Source organism: Myotis daubentonii, chromosome 13 (genome assembly GCF_963259705.1).
Source record: "Myotis daubentonii chromosome 13, mMyoDau2.1, whole genome shotgun sequence".
NCBI lineage: Eukaryota > Metazoa > Chordata > Mammalia > Chiroptera > Vespertilionidae > Myotis > Myotis daubentonii.
The window spans coordinates 16,666,687-16,691,975 of NC_081852.1; the positions used below are offsets into that span (position 1 = coordinate 16,666,687).

General features: G+C 47.2%; 1 protein-coding gene across 22 annotated transcripts in view; it reads left to right on the top strand.

Annotated features, from left to right (window-relative positions):
* KCNMA1 (potassium calcium-activated channel subfamily M alpha 1) overlaps positions 1-25,289 on the top strand; it is a 704,741-nt gene that overhangs the window by 427,516 nt on the left and 251,936 nt on the right. Inside the window, exon 6 of one of the 22 annotated variants that reach the window (XM_059662279.1) lies at positions 15,666-16,133. The exons of the other annotated variants lie outside the window; for them this stretch is intronic. Coding sequence (XP_059518262.1) covers positions 15,666-15,937 — 272 coding nt within the window. The 3' untranslated portion in view covers positions 15,938-16,133. Of the gene's footprint in view, positions 1-15,665; positions 16,134-25,289 lie in introns of those variants that run through there. 22 annotated transcript variants of the gene reach the window in all.

Genomic DNA, 25,289 nt, shown 5'->3' on the forward strand with positions numbered 1-25,289 from the left:
AAGCCCCTGGTAACCCCTCCCGATAGTTAGTCGTTTTCTTTAAAATAGTGACAAAAACTGTGGCTTTTCTTTTGGGGCCCAGCTGTCTTTGGGGGTAGGGAGAGGGAGGAAGACAGAACATTCTGAAAGAGAAGAAAGTGCTTCTAGAATCGGAGTAGTGGTTGGTGCATGGGTTCATATTATATGTAAATGTGTATGTGATATGTTTGCATACATATGTGCATTGACATATGCAATGTATAATTATCCCAGGGAATGTTCCAAACAATACTATGAAATTGGGTCATTTTAATCCCATTTTATAGACGGTGAAACTGAGGCACGCGTGGTTCAGTAGCTTGCCACGGGTCACATAGTAAGTGGCAGAGCCAGGCTTTGGACCCTGGAGTTTACCTCCAAGGTCCACATTTCTCGATGCTATATTATGCCGGCTCTCAAACCATAATATTAATTAGCCTAAGAATTTCACTTCAAATAATTAGTCAGTGGTCTTGTTCAATCAGATCAAATACTGAATGCAGCTTCCCCCTTCCTCCAGTCTCCTGACAAAAAGCAGAGACTCCCTCACAGAATTTCCTTGGTCCCCCCAGGTGAGAAAGAAAATTGAGAAGAAAACTCAGTCCATTGGTGGCGGGGTTGGGGAGGGTGAGTTAATACAATTTCTGTAACTCACCAGCCTCCATCTTACTTGTTGTTAAATTTTAAAACATTTTTAAAAACATGTTTCCTCTTTTCTACCAGCCTCCTTTTCTGAGCTTCTTGGTTTATTGTACACAAGTGGTGAAATAAATAAAAACAATCCATGTCACTATGGTTGGTCCGTCCTGAAACAGTATGTTAGAGATCATGGGCTCTATTCTTTGCCTGAGATTACTATTATTTTTTTTTTGGAGGAGGAAACTCAATGGCACCATGCATCTTGGGAATAACACTGGATGGATTGCTACGAGGCTGCTGGAGAAATAAACGTCTTTGGTTCTGCCCCTTGGCTGGGCTCTGAGAGACAACAGCCCGGCGAGGCGGTGGGCTCCAAGTTCAGATACCGTCAGGGAGCTGATGGCTGGTCTGTAGCTGTTGTAGCTGAAACTGCTTTGAGAGAAATGACTCCCCTAGCAGAGATTTCCCGTTCCGTCCCCTTGATGTTGCTTTGTCGGGGACAGGCTTTAAATAAGATGCCCTCTGTGGATAGCAGAACTCTAAATCCTCCTTGAGTTGCACAGCCCTGTTCTATGCCAAATTGGAAATTACATCCCAAAACGAATGTCTTCAAGGAGCAAATTCAGCAGCCGGTTTTCGTAAATGCCAGAGCCTCTCCAGATGGCTGTACTTCATCGGGGCGTTACTGGAACAGCCTCCTCGAGCAATCTAAATCTCTAGGACTGGCGCCTGTTTACCTCCACATCATTTCCAAAGAGCGGTGCCTTGCTTCTTCTCGAGGGTTCAGGCCTGCGATGGGTTGGCCGGGCTAGCGGATCAGGTGGGGAGAGCATGAGCACCGGAGGGCAGCTCTGAGACTCCGCTGCACTTATCCAACTGAATACCTACTGTGTGCAAGCCTCTGTCTCCTAGGAGTGACCCTCAGAGGAGGAAGACAAAAAATGTTGCCTTTAAGATGTTGATGATTTAACTGGACGGATACTTTGTAAGGAACAATAATAAATGTATAGAAATTCAGAGGAGGAACAGAGGCAGGGAAGTGGGCCAAAATAGACTTCAGGTGTCTAGAAAGTAAGCATATTCCTCTGAGAGCAAAGCCACGGAGGTGTGGTGGGCAGACCAGTGTGTTGCCAAGAAACTCATGAGAAATAAAAATTCTTGGGCCCAGGCCCGAACCTATAGACTTTTGGGGGGTTGGTGTAATAAATTACCCAAGGGGTTCTTACATATGAAGTATAAGTATACGCGCAGTATGTTAGAATCACCTGGGGAGCTTTGGACTTCCCCTCGTCGCAGCCAGATAGACCATCAGAACCGCTGGGTGGAGCTCAGTCCTTAGAATGTTTCCAAGTGTCCTGGGTAATTCCAACAGGCAGCCCGGGTTGAGAAGCCCTGCAGAGGGGTGGGTCTTAACTCAGGGGCACACCTGAGTACCTGGGGAACTAAAGGAGCAACGCCAAGAACACGTAAGCTCCTCCCCAGGCCTGCTGAGTCCCAGTCTCTGTCCATGGGCAGAACATGGACTCGGCACCTTCTAGCGAGAGGAGCAGCTCTCCCCCTTCAGCCTATGTCAGAGTCACCTGGAGGGCGGCTGGAGTGCAGGTTGCTGGGCCCTGTACCCGGAGTTTTTGATTCAGCAGTTCTAGGGCGGGGCCTGAGGCTTTGCATCACCACCCGGTTCCCAAGTGATGGCTGCTGCTGCTGGTCTGAGCCACACGTGGAGAACCAGGGGTCTAACCTTGGGGTGAAGCTGAACCTCCTCCCGCCCCCGGGGCAGAGTCCCCTGTGCCCTACCCCCAGGGAAGATTCTCTTGGGGCCGGACCCCTCTCCACCCCCAGGATCATTTATCTTAACAAACATTCTTTCCCATTCATCCTACCTGGAGACACCGAGGTGCCCAGGGCTGGACCCGCACCCGCTCACCACAGTGAGGGCAGGTGATGGGTGGTGAGAGGAGCTGCATTTATGATGGAGTACATCATATCACTCGAAATAAATACCGAGTGCCACTATGGTGCCACTTCGCTCTCATATCACCAAATCCATCTTCTCTCTCTAAGGCTAAGTAAGAATTTCGCCACCCACCTCACAAAGGGATTCACTTATTTCTTGAGTGGATCGAAAAATGTCCCCCGGTCAGATTTGGGGCACAGTCAACCCTGCTCAGCCTCACAGCCCTTTCTATTCTCCCGCAGCCTTCCTTCCTGCTCCTGCTGGCTGCCTCTCTGTGAATTTCTCCCCTTTTCCCTCCAGCCAGCCTACCCGCCAGCCACTTCACCCCAAGCACAAACACACTCCATCTCCGTGACTGTGGTGGGTCCCCTGCCTAGCAGGTGCTCGCCCATCCTCTCTACCTACCCACCTGCACTCAGCCAGTTGCGACCGTGCCTCCTTGAAAACCGTTATCACCTAAATCACTCAGGGGTGGTCTTCTGATGTTGGCTGTATTTTTATAAGTAATATGTGCATGTCACAGCTCATCAACCAGATCATCAGGAATTGGCAAATCGGGCCCACTGCCTGTTTTCTTAGCGCGCAGCCACGCCCATTCACTTAGACATTGTCTGTGACACTGAGACAGAGGCCCAGGGCCCACAAGCCCCAAGTCGTCAGCATCTGGCTCTTTACAAGAGTGTGATCTGCTCCCTGCTCTCGGTTAGCAGCTACATGTTACATTCCTTTAAATTCCTCTGAATACCTAACACAGTGTTTTGCACATACTGGCTCCTAATCAGTTTTGATAAATTGGACATGAACTATTTCCTAGAATCGTTACAAATGAGATAGTAATAAAATGAAATCTTATTTTTGCTGTTAATATTGTTATAGGTACCATGTGTTATGGGGAAAGTATGAGACTAAGCTCTTTATGTACCTATCTCACTTAATCTTCTTAACGGCTCTATAAGATGGTAGAAACACCGGGACCTGAGAGAGCTGAATGATCTCATTAGCTGTGTGAGTCCAGCAAGTGATGCGGTGAGGATTTGAACTCAGGTCTTTGTGATCTCAGAGCCTGGGCTGTTAATCGCACTAGCTCTTTTATGTGATCAGAGACAGAAATCCTCAGAAACCCTATACCTGAGATCAGGCCTGTAAACCAAACTGACAAATGGTATAAAAGGAACTCGGAGGAGGCTGTGTCCTGAAAGTGAGCAGCGCCCCCTTAAATTCTGTGCCTTGCACGCCTCACTGCCTCACCCTGATTCCAGCCTGATTAAGGAACCCTATTAAATAGTGCCATTGTCATGATGATGATTATCTTCATCCATTCACTTAGCAAACAAAACAAATGCAATGTGTTGGTTGCTCTCCTGGGCTTGGAGTTTAAACCTTAAATAAGATATCTTGGCCCCGTGGTGGGAAAGGCAAGTGTATAAACCCCAGGTTGCAAGCCCAGATGTTTGCATGGACAGGAAGGCAACCAGCAGTGAAGCCTGCCAGGTGAAGGCTTCCATAGCTGGAAGGTGAATACTTGCCTCGCAGGGCAGCATTGACCTTTGGCTGTTCTTGCCTTGTTGACACCTCGCTGTCCAGCCGCACCTTCTCCTCCCCTTTCCTCCCCCTGCTCCCCTGCCTCCTCCCCTTCTCCCCCTGACTCCTCTGATTAATTCTTTTTGGCCACAGTGACTCTCCCCTTGGAAACTGGTATAGGTCTCAGCATTAATTCTCTGCTTAGGGCACAGGGCTTCCGGTGTCTTTGCTACAGGAAATGGTCATCTTGGACTGTTTTCATTCCTACCCCTCTATGATCCAGGGTAGGGCCCATGACTTGCTATCTGCTGGTAACAGTTAAACAAATACAAATTCTTAACATGGTGGGTGACTATCTCAGGACACTTAAAACACTCTAGCTTGAATTTGCAAATTAGGTCTCTTTCAGGAGGCATGTGGAGCAAATGTGCATTATCTGAGGACGTACTCTTTCTGTTTTTAAAAAAGTCATTTTGGGCAATAGCCATTGCTTGCCTCCCGTCAGTAAAAATACGCCTGGTCAGGTGGGGAGGAGGGACCCAGGCTCCGTTGTAAGCACAGGGGGACCTGTGGGGAATGCAGGTCCCAGGCTTTCCCTGCACTCACCTGCCCAGGGGTCTGTCCTCTTGGCAAAGCCCCCAGGGACTCCCTGAATTCCCCACTTCCACACCACTGCCTGGTCCCAGGCGCCTGCTGTGAGTGATTTGTTGTGCAGTTCTGCCACCTAGTGGGGGAAAGTAGTAATGAAAAACATAGAGACAGAATTCTCTCTCCTTGAATCCTGGCTAATTGACCTCCAAGGAAATAGGCCCTAAGTTTTTACTCATAGAAGATAATTGATCCCTCAAAAGGTTCCCAGACTACGTGTAAAATCTGGAAAAAGACAAATGTGAGGGCCTATGGCTAGGATTCTGAGAAGTAGGCCTATGTGGTCAGACCAGGTGTGCAGAACCGCTCCCCATACACAACCCAGTCTCAGTGCAGGTCCGAGGCGGGTGGAGGGGCGGGGAAGGTCCTGCCTGGCCCAAGAGTGAGGACCTTGCAGGGCTCACTGCCCAAAGGACTGTCTTCAGTTGCTGACATAGTTTTTCCAAACCCAATAGGCTCTTTTCCTTCTGTCTCTGGACTGAATTGGCTTTCGATTTGACAGAAATATCGAAGGCTCTGTCCCTTTCCTTTGCACATGTCAAACTGTCCGCTTTGAACAATGAAAGGACGCACAGATTCTGAGTCGATGTTTGTGAAACCTGAACAGAAACAGGAGCTTTGTTCATGCACTTGAGCGTGGTCGTACGCTGTGCCCCCCGGTGAGGCGGCACTGGTCCGTGAAGCAGAACGGAGTTTTTCATGAGGACCGCACTGTGTTAGCCTCACTGTTTCCTTCTCTTTCCTGGGAGGTGAGTTAGCATGAAATAACCATTGATTACCATTGGGTGGGTCCCACAGGCCATTTCTGCGGCAGGTCATAGAGCTTTTCATACGATTTGCTCTTCGCCACGGAGCAGACGCAGAATAATATGAAACGAGGCTCAAAAAAGTAGGGACTATTTTTGTCCTGAGCTGTCATGGCTTGTATCGATAGGGAAGGGAAAGCCTACGTGTTCCTGTTGTGACATTGCTGTCATTTCCTTTGACTTTTTGGGTGGACTTCATCTCAGCAAAATTGAAAATACATATTTCGGATGGTAAAAAGGATGAGACAGAATCTGGAAGAGAGGTGAGAGCCATGCTCGAGGAGGAAGAGAACTGGGTGCCCTGCTGCCCGAGGGGGGCGGGGGCAGGGTTTGTAAGGAGGAAATGTGCTCGAAGTTTGGCTCTGTTTCCGCAGGGCTGACAGGAGCCCTGGAAGCGTTTGTGGTTGGTCTGGGATCACGGATTATCTGGCTGCAGGAGCTGTAGAACCAGGCAATTAACAGGGCGAAATTAACAAACGGCCCGTGGTGCAAATGTCCTTTTGTCCAAACTACTTGCATGGGTCTAGATACCGAAGGAAAATGACTTATTCCAGAGTCTACACAAGCTACAAAGTAATTCAGGAGTCAGGTTTGCAGAGTTGCTTATGGTCCATGACCTTTAAAAAAATGATCAGAATGCCCTGGCTGGTGCCACTCAATGGTTAGAGCACTAGCCCACTCACCAAAGGGTATCGGGTTCGATTCCCAGTCAACAGCAGGTACCTGAGTTGCAGGTTCCATTCCCAGCTCCTGTTCCATTCCCAGATATCCGTCAATGGTCAATGGATGTCTCCCTCTCACATTGATGTTCCTCTCTCCCCTTTCTACCTTCCACTCTCTCTAAAAATCAATGGGAAAAATATCCTCAGGTGAGAATTAACAAAACACACACACACACACACACACACACACACACACAAGCAAAAGCAGATCAGGCACTTGTATGTGGAGGTGGGGGCAGCAAAGGGTGATGTGTATGTTGTTTAGCGTGGCCCCCCGTCCTGAAGTAGCACTTTAAAATGGGTGTGGCAAAAAAACCTTCATGGTTCTGAGCTCTAACGGCCAGTTTATGAAGTCAGGGTCGTTTCTTTTCTCTGCTGCTGTGTGTTCTGCCTGGCCGGCCACCCTTTTTGCCAAGGACCTTGAGCAGACCTTGGCTGAAACCCCGAGGTGCCCTCCCTGTTCCCTGGCGGCAGTGATCTGTGGAGCGGATTGGTATGGGCTGCATTGCCTTGGGCCGGGTTCATGTGTCATTCAGGCGACGACGCATCAGGCTGCAGACGCAGAGGAGGCTGCCGTCTGTCCATGGAAATGAGTGAATCAGACAGCAGATGGGGGCCAGCTCTCAGGACACGAGGCACTGCGGAGTGCAGAACTGGGAGGACTTGGGAACATTGTGTCCTTCATTCCACTGATGAGAAAACCGAGGCTCGGGGATGCCAAGGAATTTGCTCACGTTTCTTCCACTAATTGATTCTTTCATTTATTCAACAATGATGCCGAGTGTCTCCCATGTGTCTGGCTTTGGAGCTAGGTGCTGGAGTCACAAGAAAATGAGTGTCACACAGGGACCGGAAGTTTGTCAACCTAAAAGAGAGACACAACTGAGAATGAAGGGTCTCGGGCAGACAGAGGGAAGAAGAAGACAGGGCCGCTTTAGCGTTCTGGAGTTCGGGCACTGATTCAACCATCTCTCACAACTGTAGTGACTCTCGGTGTCTGGTGGAAGGTCACTACCATTTCTTTGCAGCCGTCAGACTTGTAATTGCAAAGGTCTTTTTCTCCTGCTGCAGACCCAGCCTGTGAATGTGGTCATGCAGGTGCCTTTCTCAGCTCCATGTTTTGTCCCCGGAACCCGGTGGAACACTTGACACATGGCAGATACTCAGTAATATCCACTGAGCGAACAATGGAGCGAATGACAAGGAGATCAGGGTGCCCATGTCCCGTTCTATAGGGTAGTTCTTATATGTCCAATTCTATAAGCTTCAGTAAAGGGCCAGATGCTAAGTGACTGAGGCGTTGGGGGCCACACAGTCTCTGTTGCAACTACTCAGCTCTGCCATCATAGTGTGGAAACAGCCATAGTCTGTGAAAGAATGGGCATGGCTGTATTCCACAAAACTTCATTCACGGACACTGAAATAGTACTTGCATACAATTTTCACGAAATATTATTGCAATATTTTTCAACTATTTAAACGTGTAAAAGAAAAGAAAGCATTCTCAGCTTGTAGGCTGTACAGACAGAGGTGATGGGCCAGGTGTGACCTCCAGGCTGTAGCTGATAACCCTTACTGTAGGTGTAGACTAAAGGTAAGAGTGAAAGTTTTATGGGATTTTAATTGATTGAGTCATTCATCTGCACAATCATTTATTAAGTACCCGCTCTGTGCCAGGCGTTGTACCAGGCACTGGACAAACAACAGAAGTAAGACACAGTGTCAGTCCTCAGATGGCTTAGAATCCGAGGGAGTCATCAGTAGCCTTTTAGAAAGACAGGAGAGCTTCATGGAGGTGGTGTTGTCTGCATCAAAGTCGGAGTGATGAGTACGTGCCAGCCGGGAGTGGCCAGGGAAGGAACCATGTGAGGAGAGGCTGGAAGCAGTGTCTTTTAAGGGACCTGAATGTGATGGAAAGGCAGCCCCGGGAGCAGGCGCCCCATTGGCCAAGAATTTAAGTATTATGTGAGGGGGGTTGACATATGCAAGTTTGATCTGGAAAACATCTCCTGAAAGTCCTCTGGAGTCTTCTAGTCACAGGAAAGCATGTGGAGAGTGTGTGGGGGAGTGGAGAGGGAGTTAGGATGGAGACAGGGACCATGTCAAACCACTTCAGCATCCAGGCGAGAAGTCCTGAGGGCTTCATTAGAACAGAAGCAGGAACTGTGGAGAGGAGGAGAAATCAAGAGGAATATTAAGGAGGAAGAACCTGAAAGACTGTAGCTGATGGATATATGGGGGATGAGGGAGTAGAAAAAGTCTAGAATGACTCGTTTTTGACTTGGATATCTCCCCATTAATGGTACCATCATCCACGTAGAAAGCAGTGAAGAAGGGCTTACAAGAGGGTAATTGGACCTCTGGTACTTCCTTCTTTGGTGAATTTTATAATTTTTATTATTTTTAAATATGTCTTTATTGATTTAAGAGAGGGGAAGAGAGAGAGAGAGAGGTAGACACATCAGTGATGACCAAGAATCATTGATTGGTTATCTCCTGCTAGCCCCCTACTGGGGATCAAGCCCACAACCCCTGGCATGTGCCCTGACCCAGAATTGAACGGTGACCTGGTTCATGGGTCGATGCTCAACCACTGAGCCATGCCAGCCGGACAGTCTTTGGTGATTTTTAAGGATTTCTCCGCATGAGGTTTAATTCTTATATCTGTCGAACAGGAATAATTAATTCTGTATTTCTTTTGGGAGACAGAATCGGTAGACCAGCCTCTCTTGGCAGTCGTCATGATGATTAGTCACCGGCATAAAGGCACAATCATTGTCCTCAGCAGGTCAGATCTTTGAAGGATGAGTCATGACTGGGGAGTGAGTAAGAACCCAGTCCAGTTAATGCATGTATACCAAAAGCTCTACAATCAATTGGGAATTTCTGGACTACAGTCGCCAGACGTCACAGCATCTTTCAAATGTTCCCTATTTACAGGTTGGAAAAATCAATGTGGATGGAGTGATTTTCCCACTGTCTCTACGTCACTTTGCTTGTCTGATGCTCAGAAATTTTCTGCCAGCTCTCTTGCTCATCCTGTGCCTGTTGTAGAGTGCTGGCTCTTAGAGAACTTCCTCAGAGGTTAGAGAGGAGGACTCAGGAAAGCAAAACACATTCCCAGCTCCTCTCAGGGAGCTTGGCCTTCCCAGTCTCCATCTTGTTCAAAACCAGAGGCAAAGATGTTATCTCTACATTGTACTCAGAAAACCATAAAACTCCCTCTCTTGTTTTATTTCCTAACGATGGAAAGTGATCCAGGAAAATATTAGTAAAAATGGAAGGTGAAATTAGATCCTTAAAAGGTTTTGTATAATACTTTCCTTATTTGTCTAGTTCTGGCCAGTATTAATTCAGGAGTCTGTTATACTCCAGCTAGTAGTTTATTTCTTCATCACCAACAATTTTGTGATCTTTCAGGACACTTTTGGGGATTCCTGAGTAAATGCCCTTACACAGCAACTTAATTGTCTGAGAGAGTTTGCTTATTAGAACTGTTGGGTCCACAACACTATCTGCATGGAAGAATAATTGCCTTAGCTACAGTCAGTTTCCGTGTTCCTTGCTCATCGAATTATAGTTCCTTTTACATAAAAGGATGCTTGGAACGGAGCCACCAAGACTGCCAGTTTTAGGTGCTTTTGACTGGGCCCAAAGTAATAACAATTTGAGTAGAGTCAGCCTGCCTCTTGAAGCCTGGAAAAAAGGCAGAAAGAGATAAAAGCAGGATTTGGGGACCCAATTTAAGACTAATGAACGTGTCATTAACAGATTGATCTAACACCATTCTTGTCATGCCGGGCACGCTGTGGAACGTGAGACACAGTTCCAGCCTACAGTAGCTAGTTATGGGTATGGGAGCTCAAAAGATCTTGTCTACGATGGGAGTTTAAAGTCTTTGATGAGCAAACATGACAGAGGAATGAATGAACAGTTAAATAATAACACAACAGTAAACACGAGAAGATAGACATTGGAATGCATACAAATGCACTCTTTACTGGATGCAACTCACATTTATCCATGTATTGACTACATGAGCTACACACATATCTGCACACACACATAATTGAGTTCAAGGTAGTAGGGTAGTAATTGGGTGATAGAATCTAGCATTCCTGACCTCCTCAGATCAAGTATCATATTGGCAAGATATAGTAACTAATATTAAAGCCAGTGGAATATACCAGTGGGTCTAAATGGAAAATCTTCCCTGCCCTGCTCACCTTGCCCTGAATGAATGAAGACACACATCAGTAAAATGCTCTCATTTCCCTCCTCACATCTGTCCTTGGAGGCAATCACCTGAGCAAGGACCGTGGAGTGGGCAGGTGGTGTTTCCATCAATGGGCAGTGCAAGCCAAGCCAGTGGCTGACCACACTGAGTGGATACAGTGCCTTGGACGGACTGGGCCTCTGAAAAATATAGGCTTGTAAGTCAAGAACGAGTGTTACTCCCTGTGTGTATTTCATGCTGAGAGCGAAAGTAGACCTAAATAAGGTGTTGGAGAGACTCGGTCTGAATGTTCATTTCTTAATCTGAAAGGAAGCTCAGTGCCAAAGGAGAATGACACAGGAAGGGGGTGGCCTCGGTGACCAACAGAAGCTGGGGCCGACTGGGACTGCATGGGCTTATCTATGTGTAAGACATACCACATATCTGTAGCTGTTAACTTTGTAAAAAAACCATTTTCCAACACTGTTGTATTGCATCAACTGTACTCCCCTCTTTGGCAGATGTGGACAACAATGTTCCAAGAGGTCTGTGGTTGGTCTAATGTCCCACAACTAGAGAGTGGCTGGGCCAGGGCGAGAATCCGGGGCCTCTCACCAGTCGCATTCCCTCTGTGATGTGAGAGCTGTAGCACACCCCTGCCTTCTCAGTGCTGAGTGTAGGTGTATGTTCAGATGCGGGGAGTGCTGTGGGGTTAGGAGCCACGTGTCTGAGTAGTGCCGTGAGTGGAAAGCAGGGAGATGTTGCCTGTTCAATGCGAATTGGCTGGGAGAGTCCGACTTGAGTTGAAACGGAAAGCATGGGGAGAGTTTGAGTAAATGGAGTGGAGGGGCAAGGGCATTCCAGGCGAGAGAAAGAGAGTAGCAGCGGGAGGGGTTTGTACACTGCTTTGGGGAGCCAGTGAGCAGGCCACTCTGCATATTTCTGAGTGTTTGTGTTGGAGGCAGCTGATGAATCCGCGGTGGTGAAAGTAAGGAGTGGATTTATTCCCAGGAGGGCAGGCTAGCGGGAGCCTCTTGTGGAATTGGGGGACTGGAGGAGAACCTTCCCTGTTAGCCCGTCATGGTCCTTCTCTTTGACCACCTCCTACAGATCCACAGTAGATGGAATTCGCCCACCTATCCACCTGCCCATTTCTTCATTTCACTTCACTTCGTTTCTTTCAACAGGAATTTATTATGCACCTATTTTATGTGAAGTCTTAGTGAAGTTACAGTGCTTGGTGGGCTGATGCACGGCTGGGTGAGCAAAAGAAAGGGGCAGGGCTTGTGAGCTCATTCGGGGGGCGAGAGAAGTAAGTAAAGAATTGAGTGCACGGGGCTGAGTATAGCACTGCCTGCTCTGGGGACAAGCAGAGAAGAGACAACTGGAGGTGCCATGGAAGGCTTTCCGAAAGAGGTGCCGCTTTGGTTGGTTCTTGGAGTCTGAAGTAGGACTTTGCCAGCTAGGAAAGGGGAGGATAGGAAAGTCAAAATGAAGGTTGGTGTTTGCAAATGAACAGAGGCTTGAAATTGGGGGGCAGGTTGGGGAGGCAAGAAAGTAGGCCCAACTCAAGCCGAAAAGGAGGAAGGCAATGATGGAAGATCCAGGAAAAAAGTTTCAATGTCAGATGTAACAGGACCACCTGGGCCAAGGTCATGTCTACATCCCCTTCCTGGGCACAAACGATGCTTCTCTGGGGAATTTTCTAATTCACAGCCCAACACTAAGCTCGTCTTTCTCTTAATAAGCCTGAGGGAACATCTGTCTAAGGCTGATGCCCAGAACTTCAAGAAGAAAGAAGGCAATTATATGGCATGGAAGAAAAGGAAGGAGGGGATGGTGATATAGACTTTCCCCCCTAAAACAAAAGCAAGCAATGAAATAAATATCCATTTAAAAATTATTTTTATTTTTAATTACAGCTAACATACAATACTATATTAGTTTCAGGTATACAACGTAGTGTTTAGACATTTATATGACTTATGGGTGATCACCCAAATACATCTTGTACCCATCTGACACCATAAATAGTTATTATAATATTATTGACTATATTCCCTATGCTGTAGTTGATATCCACATGACTACTATGTAACAATTAATTTGTACTTCTTAATCCTTTTACTTTTTTCACCCATCCCCCTAACTCCCCTCCCATCTGGCAATCATCAAAATGTTCTCTGTATCTGTGAGCCTGCTTCTGGCCTGCTTGTTTATTTATTTTGATCTTTAGATTCCACATGTAAGTGAAATTATATGGCATTTATCTTTCTCCAACTTATTTCACTCAGTAGAGTACCCTAGATCCATTCATGTTGGTAAGATGTCATTCTTTTGTATTGCCAAGTAACACTCCATTATATATATGAACCACTTCTTTATCCATTCATCTGTTGATAGACACTTAGGTTGCTTCCTTTGCTATTGTGAATAATGCTGCAGTGAGCACATGGATGCATATGCCTTTTCAGATTAGTGTTATGGATTTCTTTGTATAAATATTCAGAAGCAGAATTGCTAGGTCTTTCCTTGTCTCTTGTTATAGCCTTTGTTTTAAAGTCTATTTTTTTCTGGTCTAAGCATTTTTTTGTTGTTTCGGTTGCCATGAAACATATCTTTTCATCCCTTTCTTTTCTGCCTGTGTGTGTCTTTTGATCTGAAGCCTCTTGCAGGCAGCATATGTAAGGGTCTTATTTTCTTATCCATTCAGCCACCTTATGTCTTTTGATTGGCACATTTAAGTCATTTACATTTGATCTTTTCTTCTTCTTCTCCTTCTTCTCCTTCTTCTCCTTCTTCTCCTTCTTCTCCTTCTTCTCCTTCTCCTCCTTCTCCTTCTCCTTCTCCTTCTCCTTCTCCTTCTCCTTCTCCTTCTCCTTCTCCTTCTCCTTCTCCTTCTCCTTCTCCTTCTCCTCCTTCTTCTTCTCCTTCTTCTCCTTCTCCTTCTCCTACTTCTTCTCCTTCTTCTTCTCCCTTAACATTTCTTGTAATACTTGTTTGGTGGTGAACTCCTTCAGCTTTTTTATTTTTATTTATTTAATTTTTTTTTGGTCAGGAAAGCTTTTTATCTGACCTTTGATTCCAAGTGATAGCTTTGCTGGGTAGAGTAATCTTGGTTATAGGCTCTTGCTTTTCATCACTTTGATTATTTTGTGCTAATTCCTTCTGGCCTGCAAATTTTCTGTTGGGAAATCAGCTGACAGCCTTATGGGAGCTGCTTTATAATCTTTCTCCTGCTGCTTTTACGATCGCCTCTTTATTTTTAACCTATGGCATTTTAGTTCTGATATGCCTTTTTGTGGGCCTCTTTGGTTTCATCTTGTTTGGGATTCTCTGTGCTTCCCGAGCTTGTCTGTCTATTTTCTTCACCAGGTTAGATATTTTCCATCTTTATTTCTTCAAATAGGTTTTGAATGCCCTACTCTTCTAATTCTGGTACCGCTATGATGGAAACAAATATTGGTACACTTGATGTTGTCCCAGTAAACTATCCTCATCTTTTTGAAATTTTTTTTCTTTTTACTGTTTTGATTGGGTATTTTCTGCTACCTAGCTACCAAATTGCTGATTTGAGCCTCTGCTTCATCTAATCTACGGTTGATTCCCTCTGATATATTCTTCATTTCAGTTATCATATTCTTTTTTATGTTTTCTGTCTCCATTTTTATGTTTCCTCTCTTTGTTAAAATTCTCACTGAGATCATTGAGCATCCTTATAATCAGTATTTTGAACTCTGCATCTAGTAGATTGATCGTCTCCATTTTATTTAGATTTTTTTTTCTGGAATTTTGTTCTGTTCTTTCCTTTGGGACATGTTGTTTTGTCTCCTTATTTTGACTGCCTCCCTGTGTTTGTTTTTATGTATTAAGTAGAGCTGCTACATCTCACGGTTTTGGTAGCATAATGAAGTATCTTTTAATAGCTGGCTTAGAATGCCATTCTGGGGGCTTAGAAAAAAAATGTATTAGAGCTCTCTTCAGACCTTGAATGGTTTATGGCAGCATCTGAAATTGCTGGCAAAATTATGACCTTGTAATTCACCGCTGTGTCATATATTTTCTAGCACACAGTGTGATTTATATACAAGCCAGTTGCCTTGAGAAGGAATGGGTTGGAAAACTCACACAGCAGAAGGTTTATAAAGTGTTGTTATTTTTATGTATAATGTCTTTCCCCTAAACCTGCACTGATGGGAGGGGTGGTGTGCTGTTAGTCAAGGTTATTGGCACAGTTCTTGCAGGGCGGGTGGGGGTATGAGGATTACTTATACTTACACATTGGCTGGCCAGGCTGCAATGTTCAGAATACACAGTCCTCCCTTCCTCCCTATTCCCCTTACCTAAAAGAGAGCTGTCACCTAGAACCACTTTTTTTCCTTGAAATTACACCTGGCATCTATCAAACCCTTGACCTTGAATTGTGTTGAACCTGAGCAAGAAACTTAACCTCCCCTGGGATTCCTTCCTTCATGGGAAATGAAGGGGCTGTGCTGGACAGCTCAGCGATATATGGGATTTCCGGCAAGCTTTCTAAGTAAGCCTGGCTTCGACCCTGTTATGGAACCAGAGAGAGAAGGAGCTAGGAGCAGGCTGGGACCCATCGAAGGACTGTGGAGAATATCAGGTTCACATAGATCTCACTTCCATGAGAAGTGGTGGGAGAGAGAGAGGAGACCCTGCAGCTCAGGGACCAGGTGAAAAAGTCATGGATGTGAGACCTGGTTGTGGTCCAGTCTGGCTGACCTTGAACAGCTCACCTATCAAAAGGAGGTGAGCTCTTGCCTTTGCTACCTCTGGGAGTTATTATGAAGGCCAAAGGACATACATCTTTTAATCCTACACCAGTGACCAGCGTCGTTATGTTTCTCTTGCTCTGCCTATTTCATTTTCATTTTCCCCTCATGCATCCAGTCCTTTCACCTCCAAGAAGATTCTTGAGGGACCCGACTTCCTTCTCCCTGAAAGATTTCTGTGTACTGTCTGATTCCAGTTATTCATGACAGTTTTCTCTGAGCCCGGTAGAAATCTGATCACTACCCTGTATAGGACCTGTTTACACTTCTTGGCATGATCACATGCTTCTATAGGTCAGACCCTTCATTTTCCTGTCTCATCTCCTGCCTCCCCCTGACTCACAGGGCTCCTGAAGCAACAAGAACAGAGGCAGCCCATCGCTGAGCAAAAGGACCTTTCTGGAGCGTTTGTGATGCAGGTGACAGAGCCCAGAGCTCACTGCATTGGTCCCAGAGAAGGTGCCAGGACTCAGTGCCCATTAAAGGCACTGGGGCTTGGAGGACACTGCGGCTTCGTGTGCAGCCCTCCCAGGCTCTGCCCTGACCGGAGACCTTGGTTTAGCACAGTACATGGCATCCCGGAAACTATGACACTGCTTCCAACCCTTTCAAGATAAAGAGGCTCTTATTTTATTCCAACATGAAGATTTTATTTTATGGGATTGAGTCAAAGGAGTCTGGGCATCTTAGTGATATATTGTCAATTATTATTTTATAAATTTTATAAAAATGACACATTGTCATTCAAAAGAAATGGAAGCAACACAGGATATACAAGGAAGAAGATATCAAATAAATTACAGCAAACAACAAGCAATTTGGTAACTGGGTGAAAATAATTTTAGACATCTTTCTGTACGTTAGATAAATAAATGTTAACTAAACAAAAACGTATATAAAATGAGTTCCAATTATACATTCTGTTTTAAAAATAAAAATGTTCAATTTAAGTTGATTTGAACATAGGAAAAAAAGGGAAGAAAGATAGAGGAATTGCTAAACTTTGGTACCCTTTGGTTCCAAAGACATGCTGGCAATGACTGCGAGAAGGCAATTTGGAAAAATAATGAAGGGGGAGTCGTGTTTTCTTTTAACTCTATTTTTTAATTTGATGTAATACCATGAGCTTTCTGCTATGAAAGGAGAGAAAATTACCACACTTACATTTCCTCCCACATCTTTTCTCCTCACTAATTAGTTACATTATTTTCATTTTGTCAAGGTTTTATATCACGCTCCTCTGGATCTAGAGTTCTCATTTATGTTTAGTCTTAGTTAAGTCTTTTAAAGTGGGAGGTGCTCCCGCAGACCCTTTCTCTTCATAGCTTCTCCACACAGATTCCGTTCAGAGAGTATTGGTGGAGAAATTGCCTCCTTGGCCAGCAAGCCCTGCTCCCTCGCCTACCCGCTGGGTGAACTTGGGCGAGCTGTTTAACCTCTCTGTGCCTCGATTGCTGCGACTGTAGAATGGGGACAACTGCAGCCAGCTCATAGGCTTGTGGGGATGAAATATGTTATTTAAACCTGCTCAGCAAGGTACCTGGCCCACTGTTTGCTTCTGTGGAATCGTGCTTTTTGGAAGCAGTAAGGAGCAGGCGGGAAGCGTTCTCGATGAGAATCTCACACTCTTCCCTGAATTGTTCGCAGGGATCTTTTCAATCCCATCATGACGTTGACCTGCTTTAAGCTCTTTTATGCCTTTTCTTGTTCTTAGACTAAAACCCAGTCTGCTCCTTACAGCCTACAAGGCCTACCGTGGTGGGCTCCTGCCTTCTCCTGCGCCTCTCTCAGGCCTCCCCCGCCCCTTCTACTGCAGGCTGGACCCTGGCCCTTTCCTGGCCCCAGAAGGCTGCCTCCTGCTTTCTCTGGTGGGTGGCACTTGTTCCTGTTCCTCTGTCCATTCTCAAGGTCAGTTCTCAGCTGATCTGCCACCTTATTAGATAGGCCTCGTCTGACCACACAGGCTACAGTGCTCCCAGGGAAGGCTGTTTACTTTGGGATCACCTGAAGCAATTTGTAACTGTTCGTTTGACTTTTCTTTGTGTAGTCTGTCTGCCCCTCTAGACTGTAGCTCCTTGAAACCTGGGATCTTGCCTGTCTTATTCAGAGCTGTATTCTTAGTATATAGCACAATACCAGGCCCTGTAAATATTTACATTTATCTATCTATGTACCTATAGATAGGTAGCTATACAGGGGCCTCCCTCCCTACCTCTCCCTCTCTCTGTGTAGCTACCTATCTGTTTTTTCATAAATAGGTAAATGCGCACACACACACACACACACACACACACACCCCTTCTAACCTGGGAGACCCTTTCCATTCCAGACCGGTGATGACCTCTGAGTCAAAAGCTGTGATGTTCAGCTCCCATACTCCCCTCTATACCACCCAAAAATGCACCGTATCCAGGAATGTGGTTTGTGATAAATTTGGCAAGATTCGCTGACTCAATGGCTTTCCTGCCCAGTGTAACATCTCTCTTAACTAATGAGTTGCAATTAGCATTTCTAAAAAGAAATTGTTCCACAAGGTGAGGCCACTGAGATATAAAATCTTGTCCAAAGCTGTCCTCTGGGGTGGGTAGCATCATTCAGAAATTAGGCACCTTAATAAGCCCTGTGCCCCAGCACTCCAGTGCCCCCGGTCCGGCTGGACAGGCGGGTCTGAGACCACCTGGGGAAGTTTTCGGGAGTGAGGCAGGCTCCACAGCAGCATTTGTTCATGGTTCCAGAGGGGCTAGAGACATTGCGGGTTCATAAGAATGATTCTCACTTTTCTTCTTTGAGCTATTGAAAAAATAGTATTTCTTTGTTCACAAGTGACCTCTAGAAGCACAGTGACACAATTATGGAAATTTTATTTGATAGAGACATTAGAGATTATCTATTACTTATACTCCCAGTTCCTTTCTCTCTACCTTCCTTCCTTCCTTTTGATGAGAAGCCTAATCACTAAGAGGGAGATGGGCTTGATTAAGGCCCCGTGGTGCTGGAGGGCTCCCGAGACTAGAACCCACCTGGCTCTTCAAACTGTCACACAGATGTTCTTTCTGAGCCTCCAGAAATCTGAAGGCATTTTTTATTGTATTCTTTGATTCTCTCCGCAGTTCTGACATAAGAATGGCCATGAAAGGAAGTTTAATTTGTTAACCAACATGAGGTTTTGCATTATCCGTGGATTTCTGCCTCGTGGGCCTTGCCTGCTCTCCCCACTCTTAAGATATTCACAGTCTGTCCCAATAAATGATCGTGATGATTGATTGATGTGCTGTTTTTCATTTTTGCTCTTATTTTTTGTTATTGTTCCTGCTTCTTTAGAGTGGAGACCATGATTTATAGCGTTTCTGGCCCTGACAGCTCCCAGAAAAGACCACGCGTGTGATAGGGACGCAGTCACTTCTTGCTGACCATTTCTTTATCTGTATTTTTCCTCTCTGTTTCCTGGGTTTGCAATTTGTGCCCATTTATTCCTTCTCTTGTCCCCTCACGCACTCAGTGAAATGGTCCCAAGGAAGGCGTTTGAGGGTAGGCGAGGTCAGGGCTGGCCTTCCCCCCCTAACCGGATACTCAGACCTCGTCTCAGGCGGGTAAAGGAAGACAGCATAAGCAACCACGTGAGTGCTGTCCATCTGCATCCTCAGTTCCTCTATGGCAGGAGCAAAGCGCCCACTCATGCTGATGATGAAGCAGCGACTGACCTTATTTATTTTCACATAAATCACATCTGGGCAGGCATTTTCCTGGTCTGAGACCAACGCACCAAGGTTCATCTTATCTGAGGTTGTTTCTGTGTGTCTGAGCTATCTCCTGGGGGTCAGGAGTCGCCACTAACTGTAATCCATCTTCACCTGGGAAGTAACATGTTGCAAGGACTTTCTAGATGTCACCTGTTACCACGTGACCATTAAGCAGATGGCTTTGTACCTCCCTCACTGGTTCTGGGATAGGATGGAGATTTCAGTCCTCATCCTCTGTCACTCAGAATCAGTATGTAGAACCAGTGAGACCAGCATGTCAGTGCAGCCTGCCATTTACACTCGGATTTGTGACCTCCTGTACTCAGGGGCAGATTGGAGTTAGGGATGCAGGCTGAGATTGGAGACATTCTTTTACTAGGTAGTGCTAATGTGGGTCTGAAATAAAATCCAGACAGCACAAATCCTTGCCAGATACAGTATGGTAACTGCCTGAACCAGTTGGCAAAGGCCGTGAGCATATCAAAGGGTTCATGAGCTAAGCCCAACTTGTATTCATTTCCTCATTCCTTCAACACATATTGATTGAATGCTACCTGCTGCTGGGCACTGGGGGTATGAACAGAAGGAGACTGACGTTATACAGCCATTTATTTATAGGGAAAATGCTGAAATAGCACGTGAGCCAAGGACGTTGGAATCCCAAAGCGGGACCTGCTAACTGGTCTGAACAAGGTGGATGCTCTGATAGAGCTTTATTCAGGGCTTCTTAGAAGCACATGGTGGGTGACAATCCATCATTTTGGAGGGACCTTTTCTCCACTAGGCTAGAAAGGTCTGTAAGTCCTCCCATACCAAAACCAAAGACATGACTCACCTCCTTCAGTAAGGGGATCACATGATTTTATGACTTAACTAGAGGCCCGGCCTGTGCCCTCTCTCAGTCCAGGACCCCTTGGGGGATGTCCACCTGCTGGCTTAAGGCCCGATCCCCCCAGGGACCGGGCCTAAGCCGACAGTCAGACATCCATCTCACAGTCTGGGGCTCTTGCAGTCTGAGACCCCTTGCTCCTTACCACCCTCCTGAAATGGAGGAGGGACAGGCTCCCGCCACTACCACTGTGCTCGCCAGCTGTGAGCCTGGCTTCTGGCTGAGCGGTGCTCCCCCTGTGGGAGCGCACTGACCACCAGGGGCAGCTCCTGCATTGAGCGCTTTCCCCCTGGTGGTCAGTACGTGTCATAGCAACCAGTCATTCCGCTGTTCAGTCGATTTGCATATTAGGCTTTTATTATATAGGATGGCTGCCTCAGGCATGACAGATTATACACAAAGAAGGCAGAGGGAGACCTTAACCTCCCTCGAGGAGTTCATAGTCTAAAATAATTTAAAAATACCTGAACTAAGCTAGGAAAATATATAAGTACCATAAAATCAGCTGCTAACATGAGTGTTCCAGGGCTCAGAAGGAGCCACTGAGTGTCACTAACTTGCAAAATTCACTCTTCCATCCTTCCTCCAAAATGTCAACAAATGCCAGGTAATTAAGCCATAGCCTGCAGGCCAGATCTGGGCCGCCATCTATTTTTGGAAATCATGTTCTAGTGGAACATGGCCAAGGTCATGTGCTGACATATTGTCTCTGGCCAGTTTTCATGCTGCTGTGGCCAAGGCCAGTAGTTTCAACAGAGACTGTGTGGCTTGAAAACCCTGAGACGTTTATCGTTGACTCTTTACGGAAAACAGAAGCGCTGACCCCTGACTCCGATGACCCAAGTTTATCCTGGTGTTAATAGAGCATCAGAACAAAGCACTGCTGAGGTGCGCCTGGTGGCAAATTAACCCCACACACTCTTCATTTTCATCCTCTGGGTTGACCTCCAATTAATTTGGGTACCAGAATTAAACCCAGCTAACTGCGTGGTCCCGGAGGCCCTTGAGAAAACGTTTTCTCTGACGCAGACTCGGTGCTCTGTGTCTGCCTTTATAGAGCGCTCAATCAGGAGCGCCCATTCAGAGGACGGCCTCTGTTCTTGGTAAACTGTAATTGAAGATATAATTCACTGTGTTCCTCAGTCTCTACTCCAAGCCGCCGGCGCAGAACTCCTGCTCGAGTTTAATTTTAGGAAAATGTTGATCTCGGAATCGACTGTATGGATCTTCCCTGTTCGCAGAAATCATCACCCAGTGTGTTTATCTGTTGCCGTAGATGACAGAAAATGCAGCACCCATTTCAGAGGGAACTTAGTCATGGGTTCACTGCAGGTGCCAGGCCTGGGGCGAGGGTGAGGCGAGGGGAAGATACAGGTGCAAAGTTTAAGGAGGAACTCCCTTCAGGGGCCTGGCAAAGGCAGGGCCGGCCTTAAAATGGGTGCCTCCTTGATTGTGGTGCCCGAGGTGCCTCGTTTGCCTCCTGGCTGCAGATGCCTGGCAACACCATCCTCTTGACTTCCAGATGCTGGAGCCTCTCCTAGTTTGTTCCAGTAGAACACTTGGGGGGTCTGCTTTAATTTTCCTTTGGACCATGCAAACTGGCTCAGTCCTCCCTGCAGTCGATAGGGGTACACATCTCCGAATCAAACCCGTGGGCACTTCAGCGACCAGAGACTGCCATCTGTCCCCTGTAGGTCCAAATGCCAGGCAGGAGGGAAGCTCGGGCCACGTGTCAGCTTCCCCGTGGGGACTCAGCCTGGGAAGGAGGATTAGGGAGGATTATTCCAGTTCTGGTCACTGAGCTCAGGTTCTCACTTTGGGGAAGAGGAGGGGATGCTGGGCCAGGGCGCCTCATTGGTCTCCGGTGCCCCACGTGCTGTGCAGGACAGACGGAGGCTGCTACTGTGTAAGTGAGAGGAGATTACAGGGACAAAGATGTTGGTGACATTCAGTGCTATGCTAGCTAGTGATGAGGGGGAGCCGGGAAGGGGGGAAGGAAGGAGGGGCTAATTACAGACTGTTCTGTTTCCCCCTGGCCCCCCAGATGGTTAGTGCTTAAGAAGAAAGGAGGAAGGAAAGGAGGACAAAAGGAAGGATGGGAGGGAGCAGGGAAGGAAGATGAGATGGGCAGGGCTGGGGAGGTAGATTAACTACAGATTAGGCAAAATTCTCTTAAATATTCAAACCACAGACCAAAGCCTCCATTTCCCTTGCAAATTGAGGTCTCTGCAGTTTTAAGAAGAGCAGGAGTGTGTGAGGAGGCACTGGATTGAAATGGTCTGGGATTTGGGGGGTGGATTAGTGTACGTAGATTCATCCTCAAGGCTGCCTTCCCTACTTCAAATAACAGGCATTGGATGACTTCTTTGTAGGGCTGTTACCTGCCCACAGTGAGGTTTACATTTTTACTGCTTTCCTCTCCCTGCTCCTGCAATATTGTTGTTCACACTCACTGCCTGGGGGAAAGAGGGGACTGGCCTTGGTAATGAGAGGAGATGCTGAGAACTACCAGGCAGGAGAGAGAGAGAGAGAGAGAGAGAGAGAGAGAGAGAGAGAGAGAGGTGGGGTGGGTGGAGAGGGGTCTAGGAGCTCTACCAAGAGTGCCCCCTCACTTCTTCTTCTGGAAAGCCCCCATTCCCTCCTCCACCTCAGTCCTGCATGTAGGGTTAGCAGAGGACTGTGTACTGGGGTTCTGCGGTTGTGAGAGGGGGTCAGGAGGAGTTGGAGCCATTCTGTTTTTCTCTCTCATTGGGTATCATGTCCTAGTCCTCTGAGCCCCAATCTTCAGACAGGGTGACTGAAATGAAAGAAATGGTCCAACGGGCCCTAAACCTCAGCCCGTCACCTTCTATTCAGTACCCCGCCCCCCCACCCCCGCCCCCTGATTTGAGGAATGAGAGCCTTTTCTCCTTCCATCCCCTAAACCATGTTCCAAGAAGCTTATGTGGTAATTTCCAGAGTGAAGCGGGGTGATCCGCTTGTCAGACATAAAGGCTCAGAGTGCTGCCCCTCCCTCCACCCGCCTTGCTACAGCTGATGCCCTGAGCCTGCTGGCTTCTTGCACATGGGCTGGTGGGTGCGGGAGGAGAGTCTCTCTTCGCTCCACCAGGACCTACATGCTGGTGAGCTGAGGGCCTGTCTGCAGCACGGCCAGGGGGACACAGGCTCCTCCCGGGCCTCACAGAGTGTCCCCTGGTGCGACAAGTGATTTGAAAGAACCTGGAGCCCAGCCCAGCTCTCCGCTTCCGCCATGATCCCCAGTAAGATCCTGGTCTACCATCACCCACCCAACAGCACCAGCACAGAGGTCTACAGGCCCACCAGGCGCCGCAGAAAGTCCCTGGGCGACTTGTTCCATAAGGGCTACCGGGTGAGGTCGGGGCCTGCCACGCCTGAGGAGGGACCACAGAGCGGCTGGCGGTCCGTGGTGTCTGGCTGCAGGGTTTGCGCTTCTTGGGGTAAGGACCCTCCTAACCCAGCACTTACCCCCCTCATATCCCACATTCCTGGAGGCTGCCCTGGAAGGAAGTGCCCTCCCTTTGGGGTGCATTTCGGGGAGTCAGTGGATGGGTGACAGCCTCCTCCATCCCCTGTGCTTGGCTGGCCCCTGAGCTCAGAGGTGCTGGGCCAGGCAGAACCGCTCTGCTTCCTCTTTAGATGAGTGTGACGGGTCTCTGGGGCTCTGGAATGTTTTTGAGATATTAAAGAATATATTTCAGAAACGTAGGGGAAAGCTTGGCCGCGACCTCTTTCTGTATTAAGTGGTCATCGTTCCCAGTGAGTCACTGTTTTCAGAAGAGGCATTTAGAGCTAGCGACTATATCTGTTTATTCCTGGGACAACAGTGCCCTTAGTTCGTTTCCCTGTCCTCAGAGGGGCATGGACAGGTTGCTTCATTCTTCTCACCCAGCAAAGACCACAGGAGACTCCTCAGGGAGGATTTTCTTGTCTCAACTGCCCGCCACAGGCATTTGGTTTTATTTGGGCATCCATAAGGCACAGGCGTTTGCAGTAAGTGGTTTACATGTGCATTTCTGTACCTAAAACCCCAGCCTTAGGAAGCCTTACTTCCAGGAAGGTTAATGCAGCAGTAGCTTCTTTATAATGAAGTGTGACTTGCGGAGTCAGCTTAGGGTTGTGATGTGGACAAGTGCAACTCCAGCTACTGCTGCATCGTGTGGTCTTGTGTAGCAAAACCATGTATCACACGTGGCAGGTGAATCCTAGTCCGTCTTCTTCCTTGGGCTGAAGCATCGGCAAGGACTTCGCCTGGAATCTAAATTTCCATGACCTTAGGTGTGCTGGTCCGATTGTTATCCTCCCTCTTTCTTCGCTTCAAGAACCAGTTGCCTCGTGCTTTAAGCATTGACGAGGCCCAAGGCTAAAGCAGTGAGAGAGCTATCCAAGGGCGATGGCATTATTAAGCTAAGAGCAAAAGACCATTTCCTGAGAAAGAGTTGAGCAATGACTAAAACCACAGGTTTAACTTATTGTACAGTTTCCTTTTTACATTTCTTTTGAAAGGATTTCTTGTAAATGTATTCACTCGTTTTCCAAAGTGAATGTCATTGTGTGCCCCTCATCCCTGCGCTAGATGTTGTGTTCACAGTGGAGAGTGGGGTGTGAGGAGCTGGCTGCTGTGCGGCTGACATTCCACTGAGGAAGACAGGCGGGGATCATCCAAACAAGCACATCAGATCTGTAGGGAGTAATCCAGACCCCACGGGAGAAGAGGGCCATGGGTGGCCTGGGGCGATCTCTCTGAGCGCCATCATTTGAGCCAGCCTGGCAGTGAACTAGGGGAAGCACATCCCAGAAAGGAACAGAAGGGATAGCCTTGAGCTGGGAAGGACCTGGGAAGTGTTTGAGGAGCAGAGATAGTGTGGAGGGTGTGAGGACCAGGAGAATGGGCATGAATGAGTAGAAACTAGGTCATGTCCGGCGTTCCAGGGAAAGGCGAGGAATCTGAACTTCGCTTTTAGAGAGATGGGAGCCTGTGAGGCTTTTAGCTGGGAGCCATGTGATCTGTGCAAAGAGCATGCTGGCTGCTTTCTGGAGAAGGGGCGGCAGGGCAGGTGGGGAAGGGGGATTAAGTGGTGCAGGGAGACCAGCTTGGAAGCTCCTGGGCGAACTAGGGGGAGCAGTGGCTTGGACCTGGGTCTGGCAGTGAAGAGGGAAAGGATGAGTCATTTCATATATATTTAAGAGGTAAAATCAATGAGTCTTTTTTGTTTATTAAAAAATGTTTATATACTTTCTGGTCCCCCTATTCAAATAAAAGTCTTGAAGCAGGAGCAGCACCCCTGTAACTTAATATATGGAACAGTGAGTGAGTGGTGC